Source organism: Botryllus schlosseri, chromosome 11, assembly GCF_051294905.1.
Source record: "Botryllus schlosseri isolate E-star chromosome 11, Bs_hap1, whole genome shotgun sequence".
Taxonomy (NCBI): Eukaryota; Metazoa; Chordata; class Ascidiacea; order Stolidobranchia; family Styelidae; genus Botryllus; species Botryllus schlosseri.
Genome location: NC_137246.1, coordinates 10392146 through 10406101, shown reverse-complemented (window position 1 = coordinate 10406101; position 13956 = coordinate 10392146). Strand labels below are relative to the sequence as shown.

The 13956-nt window shown below is 41.3% G+C and overlaps 1 protein-coding gene across 1 annotated transcript in view; it reads right to left on the bottom strand.

The window, feature by feature from the left end:
• Positions 1 to 1259: 1259 nt before the first annotated feature.
• LOC145450143 (uncharacterized) overlaps positions 1260 to 13956 on the bottom strand; it is a 36344-nt gene continuing 23647 nt past the window's right edge. The window contains exons 7-9 of the mRNA XM_080328637.1: positions 12957 to 13095; positions 4379 to 4482; positions 1260 to 1826 (exon numbers count right to left, since the gene is read on the bottom strand). Of these exons, the coding sequence (XP_080184763.1) occupies positions 1614 to 1826; positions 4379 to 4482; positions 12957 to 13095 (456 nt within the window). The 3' untranslated portion in view covers positions 1260 to 1613. The remainder of the gene's footprint in view (positions 1827 to 4378; positions 4483 to 12956; positions 13096 to 13956) is intronic.

The following is a 13956-nucleotide window of genomic DNA, read 5'->3' as shown; positions in this document are numbered from 1 at the left end:
TATTGGATTAATTTACTGATCAGCGGCTATGTAAGGTAGAGTCAAACAACGGCTTTTTTCATTATCTCTTTCCAAAAAGTCGTTGCTTCATCTCTTTATCTCAGTTATACAACTAGTGAGATTAAGTGAACATAAAGTGATCGTTAGCGCGACCCGTGCATCCGCGAGCAACTTCCTAATCATTTTCTTGCCCAACAAAGCACCTATAAAATTGTATTGAAACTCATCCCCTTCGCTCGATTAATTCCACTTCAGCATATTATTTCCTACGATATAGGCCGTGTATCTGTCATGGTTCTTTGACCATATGCGCTGTGAGTAACACAAACGGTCTTTATCACGCTTCAATAAATCCACGGCCAGCTAGTGTTTCATGGAAATAGGCATGACATTGCGCTTACTGCTCAGTTGACAGCTGATCAGTGAGACACAGAGCACTATCATTATGGTATATGTGCCGTGGAGATTATCATCTACCTATAGCTGACGACCTGACGTTGATGTTTATCGCACAGAGGATATTTTGCATAATCAAGTCGATCTCATAGCAAAATGATAATTACCTGTCGCTACCATGACGGGCCATACGACAGCGACTTAATAAAAATGAAGATAGTTACACGTCAGTCACGCGCTGAATCGCCGAATACCCCGTTCAAACATCCGTGCGATAGAAAATCCTGAATCGGCGCTATAGTTATATAGTCACAGAGTTGAATGAGCAAGTCGCTGGGCACTGTTTATCCAGGTGCAAAAAATCTGAATATATCGTCTGTGTAAACTTTAAAGCTTCCCAGCACTAGTGGTGCTAAATTAATCAGCATTGCTACTCAAGTAGAGGTAGAAGTAATGCCATAAATTCTCACTGAAGTACAAGTGGAGTTAGCTATTTCCAAAACAACTAGAACGCATACTTTTGGTAGGAGTTTGGGAGGTGGGCTTCTTGCGAAATTGCAAGATGCATCAACGCAAAATGATGGATGACACCATTGCAAATATAGCAATTTACGAATAGATATTTAGCTACAATCTTGGCGGGGTTCTTTCGAAAAGTTGATAAGATAATTTCACTCACACTGTTAAGCGATGAATCTCGTTCCCAAAACTACTCCTTACTTTGAAAAGTCAAGGCTTCAAAAGTTCAAGTAGTTTGCATCAACAACTACTAAGTAGAAGTGGAAGTACCCCGAAACAGACAACTAGCTCGTTTCCGATCACATCTCCCGAGGACACATACCAAACCCATAGCAGTCAAGAAGTAAAGGTTCACATCAATATATATTCCAAGGCAAGCACGACCGCAGTATTGTAGATAATGGCATCATCACAAACGCCAAACGCTTACAAAAAACGACAGACGAGGCGGATATAATACTAAAAACATCATCGTTTGCGCGTATCCAATCAATTGCAAAAACGATAGGTGTACGGCCGCAGCTCGCAAGCTTCGAGTTCTGTTTGAATTCACGCGCATGGAGTCCCACGAGAATTGGCGGTTCATCAGGTCAACTCCGATTGACGTGCGCCCTCGGACTTAAACGCGCAATGCAGACTTCATAAGATGTTGACATTCGCACACACAGTTGACCATTTAAATATCAAACGGATTCATTTCAAAGCACCGGACATTCCCAGTAATGTATAACGCACGAGACTCTGCCAGTAGACGCGGGCGAACTCGCTAAGGTTGTCTTGTGGCATACGCATTGATATACGGTTCGCGTGTCGTACACGTTATCGCTGTCGAGGTAGTCTTCATCGGTAGCTTGCAGGTGCGCGATATATCCGACGGGTGCCGAGCACACCACGGCAGTTGTCACCTTACCCTGTCGCAACGATTGATTAGTTAGGAACATAAGCAGTCGGAAGTATGCGTATATCCGAATTGTATACGCAAGAGTCCAAACGTATGATAAAATATTAATCAGGTAATTAAGAAACTATCGCATACAAGGACGAACCACACGCACCCCGCAGTAATTCACGCAACAATGGCACTACATAAGTTGCGATCTGGACGTAATAATATATGGCAGCCTAGGAAACTCATAAAGCAGTCACAATTTGTCGGTCACGCAGATCTATTATGATGTCATGTATGTCATCATTTCGTAAGCCAGGCATATTTATATTCCAAAAATTTTATCCAACTGTTTGCATGAAGATTATTGCTGGTTTTTCGATAGGAAGATAATTTATGTGGAACAGTGTCTGTGGAATCAGAACCACTATCATCAACTCTAAATATTTATTGTATGACGGTCGGGTGGAAGTTGTAGCCTTGATAAATATGACCGTATGTAGGTCTCGTTGCAAAGATAAAATATCTCGGCAGATGACAAAGTCCTGATGGACAGACTTTGAAGCTATCGCGTTTATTGATCGCAAGCACTGGCACGCTTCATTAAAACACTGATCGGCTTGGCTAACTGAGATTATCCGTCGTATTTTGGCGACGCGCTGAATTAACCTATGACGGCGGACGGAAACAATACCATTCGGGGGGTGTTTACATCGACAACGTTTCGTAAAGTAACCAAGTGCTTATCAACCTTTTTCGGAATGGTACGCACTTTTAATGTTAATCTTGAGCACCACAATCGAAGCGATGCACCGAATCTATATTAACCCAAATCATAATAAGGTGAAGTACGAGCAACGCTGCATGGTATAGGAAAAAGGGTATCTTATATTGATCGAAATACAAAATTTCACCAGTTATTTAATGCGGGCATCACTGTTGAATGTCATCAGCCAATTGTGCGAAGCTAAGCGGTAGCGTTGTTTCGGGCGCATCCCTCACAATGGTATCAACATCATCGAGGAAACTTTTTTTTATGGATTGAATTCCAACAGGTGCAGAAACCCGTCACAAGTAAAGAAATGCCTCGCTGTTAGCGCGCTGGTTTCAAATCGACCAGCTTTGCTATACGGAAACGATGACGTGAAAGTGGCCTGGAAAAATAACCTTCAGAGTGTTGGCAAACACAGCTTTCCTTGGACACCGGATAGAATATATTTAACATTGAACGAAGGCGCGCAGAATGGTAGAAACGGCAACCCAAAAATAATTTGACTAAACGAATATTTGGGGATATTACTCAAAGTATTCTGGGGAAAATTCCGAAATAAAAAGACCATTTTGGATAGATATATCAATAGTTTGCCAGCGAAACGACTTGGACAGTTTTGATGTTTAAATTTATTTTATTTGGATATATGTCATAGCGTCAACATGACAGTGCTAAATAATCAGGAACGACACACTAGTTTTCGCAGTCACCTCGAATTGTAGTTACCTAGACCTACTCCTCTGGCGAGATGTAGTTAGTCCTCTCTAAGGTTGTATTTAATACAAATTGTTGTTTAAAACACTTTGTTCAAAACATGTTTTAAACAGTGTTTTAAATAATGATCTTAAAAAGATTATGTTTTTTATGTTGTAAAATCATGCCGTAATTGTGTTAATACTTTCCAAAAAACATGTTCTGTGAGATTACGGACATTTACCCCCGAATAGCCGACGTATACGACATGGGATGGTTGTAACCATCAGAATAGTCGGTTCAACAGCTATAGTTCGTAGATATTTCGTCAAAGAAGCTATATTTTCAATTGTTAATGTCAATCAATCATGACGTTACAATTGAATACTCGTGACGTCATGGCTTGAAATAATAACATGCTTTAAACACGTGCCTTGGTTTAAACATGTTTGTTTTAAACCGATTTTTGTTTTAAATGCAACCCAAGTCCTCTCGACAAATCAGTGTAGCACAGTCTGGCCGCGCGCGATAGTGTACGAAATTATGACTCAACTAAATGAATAGGATTTAGTCAGCCACAGGTCTGACAATATAGTGCTGTAGAATACGGGTTGTGAAACCAAGGCCAGATGACAATAACGCCGTAATGACGAGGGTCGCGCAATAGGCTTCTCTAGTAGTTACAAGGCCCGTCATGTCATTAACAATTCATGACAGTGATGGCGAGACTTGAAAATTCTACATCCAACGAAACATAACAATCATTGATGCCTGTAGATAACTCTCACATTTTTCAATATTGGCACTTAATTTGAGTGTGGCACAATTTGTCTCTGTGACCGCAGGACCAATAAACGGCCGTAGTATCATTGAACAATGAACATGAACAATAGTATAGGTATAGGTAAGTCGAACACATTGGCCACTCTTTTAGGTTTCTTTTCCAATTTTCCATCAACTCGCAGTTTCAGATCAAACACTATCAAATCGCAAATCACCGTAACAAACATGGCAGAGTTTTATTTACGTTACCCTCACCAAAGCCAGTCCGGAGCCCGCATCGTTACGCATGTACGCAAATCCGCTTTCGTCATACGCATCGATTGACTCACCTTCTCTGGAAAATAGTCTCCGCTTCTAATCTCGTCAAAAGACGGCGAGCTTCCGACGTCGATACTTTTGTGAAAACACTTCGCCACGTCAGCCGTGTCCGGCCCTGTTAACAAATTGATAACATCACGCCCTGGAGGTGATCGGATTAGGGGTAACAGTCCCGGAATTTGCTTTGCCAAAAGCATTCGTCCTTACGTAACTAGAGGTAGAATGTCCCGACGAAATTATATTACCAAACATCGATGTCGAATTAGTCTTTACTTGGCGATGCTGTACCCGTAGGGAGTGTACAGCCAGAGCTGGAATCTGAAGTGGGACATTAACACAAAGACGGAATGCCAGAGGAAACCTGTGACGTGATAAATTAGTGTAGTGAAAAATACTAAAAAAATGGGGGAGTAGGGATCAAGAGCAGGGGTGATAAAAGTAGCCAGCGTTGTTAGGAGCAATATTTCATACGATTCCCATGACAAGTGATGTAAACATATTCCCTATACTGCCTATAGTAATATATCTAAACATATCTTGATTTTTTCGAATTCCCAAGTGTAAAAAATAAGCGTTCTTTCCTATGAAATTGTTCAAGTGGAAGTAATCATTTCGGTTGATGCGCTGCGATATCAAGTTTGTAAACCACACTTTCTGTCAGTAACGCAATATCTGTTTCGTACAGCTACCATGCAGGGCATCATGCATCTCACACGATAATTCGACCAGATGGCGACAACGAATACGCGCGACAATGCCGATTATACGTCACAATATCACGTCATAGTCAACGTCATCATCATTATCATCATCACCAGATTAGTGGATTGGGGGAAAAGCTACTGAGCAATACTCGTATAGTTATTAGTTACGTACGCTTCTGCATCAATAACTTAACGTCACATTATCGTTGGTGATTATGTAGGATTTGGTCAGGCTGTATGTACCGCTGCGCACCCCGGATAATGAGAAATATATACCACCATCTATAAATAGCACGTATTTGCTGCTCTTCGTATTTTAAAAAATAATAAAATTATGAAGCAAGATCACCATACTCGACTATACTGGTGCCAGTAAGTCGGAGAACAACAAGTTACTCATAGACTCATGTACGCCGTTATATTTTCCAAAGTTACATGGTGTCTAGTTGCAAAAGCTCATAATAGTGATGAATAACATTGAGACGCTGGTTGAAATTAAATATCAACAATTTAAAAGATGAATAATAATAGCTTCACATATCGCTAGGACTTATTCGGCGAGGAAATCGATTTCATCTTACTCAAACCAAAGAGAATGCTCTCAGGGGATCACAGTTTAAGCGATGAGCAATACCGACCGGCAAAATAGATATGTTCCATTGCATGAGAAAGTATTATATTCAAGTCCGAGTTCTATCGATCAAACGAAATGGAATATACTTCTCACGTGAAAAAAACAATCCTCCATTTCGAGACAAGTTAATATACATACATAAATATGTCACATGGTGAGTTTCGAGTAGGGGAACACCAGCAGCTCATGTGATGTTATCACACCTATAACTAATATGCATCACCATGTGAGATAGTAGGATACAGATAGCAGGACTTTCGATGCAGGATACACTGTCACAGAATTAACAAATCGCCATAAACACACTCAAAATTCCAAACAGACCAAAGATAACCAGTTGAAAGAGAATTTGAACGTGTTGTTACGATTATGACGCGTTCCTAATAACGATGTGATTTATAGCAATCGTACGCATTTATCAATGCCCAACTAGCCATTACCAGATTTAAAAAAAACTCAAATTATTTACTCCGTTATTGACCGCGTGGCAGGCGCAGGACTACAGATTATTCATGGTGTTCAGAGTGATGAATTATACCTCGAGCTTGCGATGGGCTAGTTATTGGGAATATCTTTTTCTGAATCTACAGAAGATTTCGCGAACCGAGGTAAAACACCAAGTCTCATACAGAGCCGGATTAACCATCAGGTACCTGGCCATCAGGCTGATATTAGGACAAGTTAAGAATCCTAGTCATAAAATATCAATTGTTAAATTTGTCACATTAATTCGGTGACGACAAAATGTACTTCACTTTATTTTCACGAATACATCCTTGATTGCAACGACATAGGACGGAACATAAGTCAACCAGACATGGGGTGATTACTTCGTGAATGTAATCGATTGCGATTACGATTACTTCAGAATCACGCAATTACGATTACGATTACAGCAAAATCAGGAAGTAGTCGATTACGATTACGATTACATTGGAAAAGTAATCACGATTACTCACGATTACATTTGTTTTGCTTCTTAGGATTATAATCTTAGAGCAGGGCCGGGCAGCATACGGCCCGCGGGCCGGATTCGGCCCGCGACGGCATTTTGTCCGGCCCGCGGGCAGCTTCCCGTCTTACATGATAATGTGGCCAGCGGCCGATCAGTCTGCGGAGATTCCCCACTACTTGCTTACTACGTCAAATTTTAGTGACTGTATGTTAATATATTCGTGTGTGCGCACTTCGCAGCGTGCCAGAGTGGAGCTTACGGGTTAGTTCGTCGAAGCGAGAAGACTTGCATTGTCAGCATTTACTATGTACTTAACTCCAATGTTGTTTGTGGTAATCACGGTGTTTGTCGACTGCAATGGTCATATTTACACCAGGCCGATATTTCTTATTTTTGATTCCGTAACCGCCAACTATGGTAGCAGGGCACACGTCCAGGCTTTTGTGAGACTCCGCAGTTATGCCGATGAGATGGCGAGGAGGAGCCTAGATAAACCTCCAACACTTAGGTACCAATTCTAGAGTGGGACTCGAACCCACAACACATTGGATATTGCAGCTGTGGATTATACCACTGCGCTAACTCGCCACCCACCCAAGCCTATATGAATTGATATCTTGGTAAATTTGAGGTATACCGGGCTTATCGAGCAACTTAAAATCTTAATTAAGGATTGCACCTTGTGTTGATTGATCAGAGAGAAGCAGACATAGCGGTGCATGGTGGTTCTCAAGCTGGGTGCGTGAAGCATCTGAAGGGGGCGCGAAGTCACAGTTAACAGAACAAATTTTCGCGCTTCGCGCGATATACCACAAAATCATGCTGTTTACTGTATCTATTATCTGAATTTCATATTTGAGAATTCTCACATCAATAGCCATACCTTTAATGCCAATAAACTATCCGTTGGGATGGCTAGCATGGATGGCGCGGAATTTCTCACTATCAAAAAGGGGCGTGTTCAAAAAAGCTTGACCACATGACAATGCTGTTCTCAAATCCACATTCTCTTCGTCATTATCGGCGAGAAATTGCTTTGAAATAACATTGCTTCGTTAAAATACTATCATTAAATACGATTTATTCCATGTATAATGTATATGTGAATAAATGGGCAAATAATGTATCGATTCAGCAATCTGGCCCGCCAAGTTCTTAATTTTCCTATATCCGGCCCGCCGACTGGAGAAGTTGCCCGCCCCTGTCTTAGAGGATATATTGGAAGACAATACAAGGATTGCGATGAAAGCGCTTAATGAGATATCAAGTCTCTTCATACATCATGCGTCATTTGCTTATTACGTCATAATATACCAATTGCCCAACTTTATTGGGATGATTTATCACACCCAGCGATTTGCATTATTGACAGGTCTTTACCTGCCGCACCCCAAATTCCTTAATAGGGTGGGGAGCGTGCTCGAAGGGGACTCAAAAGTAATTCGTAAACCAACATAAATTACAGAGTATTTTCGAGAATTTAATTAATTCTTGAAAATGTTCTTCGATCTTCGTGATTCAAATGTCTCCAGTACAGGGGTCGCGAACGCGGACCAAATGAGTCACCCGCGGTCGCTTTAGCAAATATTAGGGATGGTGTGAACGTGAGGTTCACGTTCGCGTTCTGTGTGTGAACCTCGGAAATTTTGAGGTTCGCGTTCACAACAGAACCTTGGTAGGTTCTGCCCTGTGAACCTTTTGCATATATTAAAATCTTTACTTCATTCTAAAAACTTTGGTTCACATTTATTGCAATTCAACTGCAAACCACTCTATGCATGGCGCTGGCAGCATAAACAATCAACACTAAAAACGAGCATGCACCTTGACAATCTCAAAAATTTTACTTGCGTTGTTACAAAAGTTTGCTCGAAATATCAAGCTTTCCGATTGTGAATACACTGTAGTCAGCGAATGATGCTTATTCAACCAATCAGTGAGAGTGATATCGTTTTCTGGTGTAGAAATCTAGCGGGCGTACGGGTCAATCATGACTTCATATGTTTACTGTATCACAACAAGCAAATCCGTGCAATTAGGGTGTTGGCTACTGCTGTATAACTTGTTAATGGGGTAATGTCGGTAGCAAGTATAGAAACCCGTTCAGCACTCTGCTCAATATAACAATACTCAAACGCCGAAGACATTGTCCGGTCTGGCCTAGACCGTTCAGGCGTAAGCTTATATTCGCTGGCAAGTCCGCATCGAAATTGTTGGCAAAGAGACGGAAGATATTGATTTTATGGGATTATTATATCATTTGATTGCCTCAGTTGATACATTTAGCGACGTTTAAAACGTCAATATGTAGGGCCTACTTCAGCATTTTGATATTATGTGGCACGAGTCATCGCTAGGTATATCGTGTACATTAATATAGTCTATCCCTTCATTGAAATATAGGGTTTAAATTAGCAATATGACGTCACATGACGTCACGAGGTTCACGTTCGCGTTCACACAGAACCTTTCAAAAAGGTTCGCGTTCACACGAACCTGAACCTTTCAGAGGTTCACACCATCCCTAGCAAATATTCAAATGAAAGATTTGAAAGTTGAAGCTGGTTTCATATGAGCAGCAGTTGAACATGGGTCGGCCGACCCCAAGGAATGTACGAACGCAGTCGCTCGGGGCATTGCTCGTCTTCGCCCACACGGCGGCTCAACGGGAATTTATAGTTAATATTCCCGAGTCTCGACGCGGAGATTAGCGCTTTGGCGCGCACTGCAGCAACGCAACTGAGCCCGGAGGAGCTGGTGTGAGTCCCGGCGAGTGAGCGTTTTTTGTTCTTGGTAAGGGGCGGAAACCCGGCCTAGTGCTCTGATAAGTGAATAAATCCAACTGAGCACGGATAAACGGCGGGAGTAAGTGGTAACCGGTCGGTCGTCGCAATGATCAGTACACACTACACAAGATGCAGTTTTTTGTTTCAAAACAGTTGGTGAACCCTGCTCCACTAGAGAGCTGGGTTTGAAATGCATACCTCTCCCCCTCCAGAAAAAACATGCATAGGCTATTTTATGGGAACAGGCATTTCGGAGCCGGTCATTACCGCGCCACGATCCCACAACACACCAAATGACATATGCAGTTTCAGCCAACACGCAACTCCACGGGATGTGATACCAAAGAAATACCTTGGCCGAAACTTAGGGTATTCGTCCATTGTCAATAGCCGCGCTGGGTGGGTGTGACTAATAATAATCCTGTCCTTCCAATCTGAGCCCGCAATGCAAATGCCACCCAGCGCATCCACATAGGAATAAAGCCATAACAATTTGCGTGTGCGTCTCACGAAAGATATTCTTTTAGTCTGCTACGTTTGGGCGAGTACAATATCTTTTGATTAATCAACAGACTGGAGGTCACGAATCAACAACCTACAATAAAGTAATTGTAACAACATACCAGATGCTATAATTATGAATTACGTGTCCCAGCTCAACAGGTAAATCTGACACTCGGGGCTGAGAGAGGTTAAAAATGAATATAGTAATCTAATGCAATGACCAATATTATTGACGAAATTCAGTTTTGAAAATTGACCAACGGTTGGACGAATTGCTGTTGGTTCTGATTCTAGCTACAACACACGCTAACATGTCAGGCTATATAAGCGGATGGTTATGCCAGCAGGTCCAAATGCTGAGTAACGAGCTGTGAAATAACGATAGGCGCCCGTTTCAAGTAGTTATATGAGAATAAGATATAGTGAACGTAAAAATTCTGCCTTCAACTTAATACAGATACTGCGAGCTGCTGTTACGAGAAACGGCTAAGCACGGCTCGGTTATGATATATATCAGCAGCTGTTGATTTGTAATGCTTCGTTGTGGAAATTGCAATGTTTTATTCGACGAGTACAAAATTCCGAATTTTGTCAGGGGTACGTGCGTACGTAGGCCTACTGCTCGCCAAGCAGCAACGGTGAAACTGCGTTTAACTAAGCACAACTAAACATCAATACATAAGTTACTATTTGAAACTATAGGCAGAGTGGCGATCAATATCCTGCTGCGGGTGGGGGCTTTTGTAGTGGATTGATAAACTGATGTACACCACGGGGGGGGGGGGGGGGGGGGGGGGGGTGTTCTTACAATCATACTACAATGTCCATCGCATGTCTGTTTACTATATGTGGACTGGATACTTCTTACGCAATGACGAGCGGAGCTAATACTTCTGACGCAATGATGAGTAGTGGCGTTTGAAAATCAGACGTTTGTGCTATCGCCAACGTGGTACATTATCTCATTCTTGTTCAGTTCACGAATATTCAGTTTATGTCATAGTCCTTGTACAAATAAAAAGTAATCGTTCTTTCACAAAGAAATCGATTAGATATGGGAAGTAGTCGATTACGATTACGATTACTTCGGATTTTTTTCGAATGTAATCGATTGCGATTACGATTACTTCAAAATGCTGTAATCGTCGTAATCGATTACGATTACTAATCGCGATTACCCCATGTCTGAAGTCAACTAGCACTGTGGAATATCAGTGACTGTGAAAGTTAGGTTTAACATTTTTTGGTAACCGTTGCGCGCCGCGATTCCTAGAGGTGCTACAAAAATTTCACACGACGCGTCCAAGGACAAACATCGACCGAACACATCAAACAGACATCACGAATAGCACCACGACATACGCCGTGACATACTTTTAACACTGTCTCCAGATCCCCACTCACCGAACATATTCCCCAGCTTGGCGCTATCTACAAAGCAACGTATGATTGGCACGTGACACTTGAGATAATGATCGTGTGTCGATCATCCGCCAGGAATATGAGACAAATATCGACATCGGCACGTTTTCTATAACTGTCAATGCCGAAAAGCGCGTGAGTGACGGCAGTGTTCCACTGACTCCGTAGCGCTTCATACGGAACGATCATCAAAACAGGACTCATCTACCATAAGTAATATTAAATATTTAAATATGATATCAGCAAGGTACTTTATGGGAAGGAAAATCAGTGTTTGATATCAATATGTCGGTTGTTAATATGGTTTTCGTACCGGACCTTGCACCATATATATCAAGTCTACTATTGTCCGTACATGAATGTTGCGCACCGATGAGGCCCAGGAACACGACAATCTAGAAGTAAAAACCCCATATTTCTCGTAAGTTTGTATCGAAGTGATATAATATATCCTGAAGTTGGCAAGAAGTTTTATCTAATTTGCCGACGCTGCAAGTTACTCACTGCCACGCACCATACGGGATCCGAATCAACCCGTATAACACCCCGTGCAGACACGGAAAAGCCACCCTTCGCATAAACACAAACATATATGCAGCCAACGCATATTATTGTAATAAGCAAATATGGCCGAAGAATAACTAGGGGTAACGCCGTAACATTTCACTCAATTACAAATAGAACTAGGACTGGACATTGCCTTTGCTATATTTCATGGTTGACGAATAAAAGAATTCTCTCTCTCTCTCTCTAGAAATTTACAAGGCATGTCAAAAATACTATACTAGAATTAGAACATAAAAGATCTGAACACCGCCCTATGCAGAATCTTCAAAAAGTCTATTTAATCCAGGGGTCACATACTTTCAACGGATAATCGGAGGTGGGTACTTACAACATAGAAAGTTGTATTTCCGTGATTAAATCAAAATTACTAACCAGACTACAAGTAGGTACAGGCGTACACTCGTCGCGAAAATAATGAGTATGGCTCAATTCAAACCAACCGATGCCGCTGCAAATCCAATTAGAATTTTTGAATTTATTAGGGAAAATACTTATTTTCTAGCTGTCGACCACATGAAATTGTTAAGTTGCCTAAAAGAATAATGCAGACCAATTTTGCTACTTCTAACCGGTAGAAGAAAAATTATTGCCGTTGAAAGTTTTGGATTTGCAAAGTTAGCATTGACGTCATCTAGGGGCAGCCCTAGAATTATTGATGAAAAATTCAAATGACTTCGCTTCTACGGGTCGGAATTGCATCGAATTTCTTTTGCGTCGTTTTCCTAGACAACTCGACAATTTCATGGGGTTGATAGTAGAATTTTTTTTTTTTTTAATAAATTCAAAAATTTCAATTGGCTCTGCCGCGGCACCAGCTAGTTGGAAATTCCAAGTTGTCGAAATCTACTTTTTGTACTTTGACAAAAATTAGTAGTATAGGCTACTTCATAACTGACTACCTCTGTCAGTTGAGTAACAAACGCCATATTTCAAAGCGACCTCGCAGTTTGATGCGGTATCGATTAAATTTTTTAAAACAAGTGTCCGACACCCTAAACCACCAGTGTGGTAACTTACCTTTAAGCGCCGACAAGTTGAGCGATTTCACGGCGTCCAGCAACTCGTATTTTGTTTCTAATAAGCGATCGTTTATCGTCGCGTCCGTGCGGTTTGTGAAGTTCTTCAACATCGCGATTTCTCTCTGCATATTCTCAATCTGATACAAGCATTCAGTGTCAAGAAAAAAGAACGCGGCAGCTGCTCGAACCAGGAAAATTCCAGAGCTGGACAGCCACACATATCGCAGCTTTTAGAAATTAAATTAGAATCGCAATGATAGCTACACAGTCTTTTGTCGAATTACATAGAATTAGAAATAAAGCTACACATTTTTTCCAAATTAGATTAAAATTATAACTATTGCTTCACAATTCTTCCAAATTAGACCCGAATTACAATTAGCCTACTGAATTCGCAACAAAAGTTAAATCCAGTTCATATCAAATCAGGTCTGGAACATTAATCGTTTTCAGTACAAGGGCAGTGTAAATCCGTACATTAGCTCGGTGATGCTCAGACATTTAGATGCGGTAAAACTACAGGATAATTCGCCAAGGCCAAGGTCGAATGCTAAATATCGATGACAGCTGGTACATAACAGGGGCGAATCTGATCGTGTGGGCAAATATTATATAGACGGAGTCAAGGCCGCGACTTCACAACATAATAATAACAATATATTAGGATATGGGAGGAATTAAGGATGACTGCATAACAAAATCTTGACGCAGGCCGCACGAAAAAAAACGTTGTTTGATAGCCATGGCGTAGAGCAGTGGTTGTCAACCGGTGTGCCGATTGGACTGTTCAGGCATGCCGTGGAAATATTTGATGAACAAAATCAGCGTATAACCAAAATTAAGGAATCCAAATTATGAGTGTGGCATAATCAGTGGCCTTATTATTTTGACCCCCTCAGGACACATAATGAACAAAAGTGTGGAATAAACAGATAAAAGCATGTCGACTTAATATGTTTTCATTCTCTTGCTTGGATTGGACCCTGGTTAGGTATTTC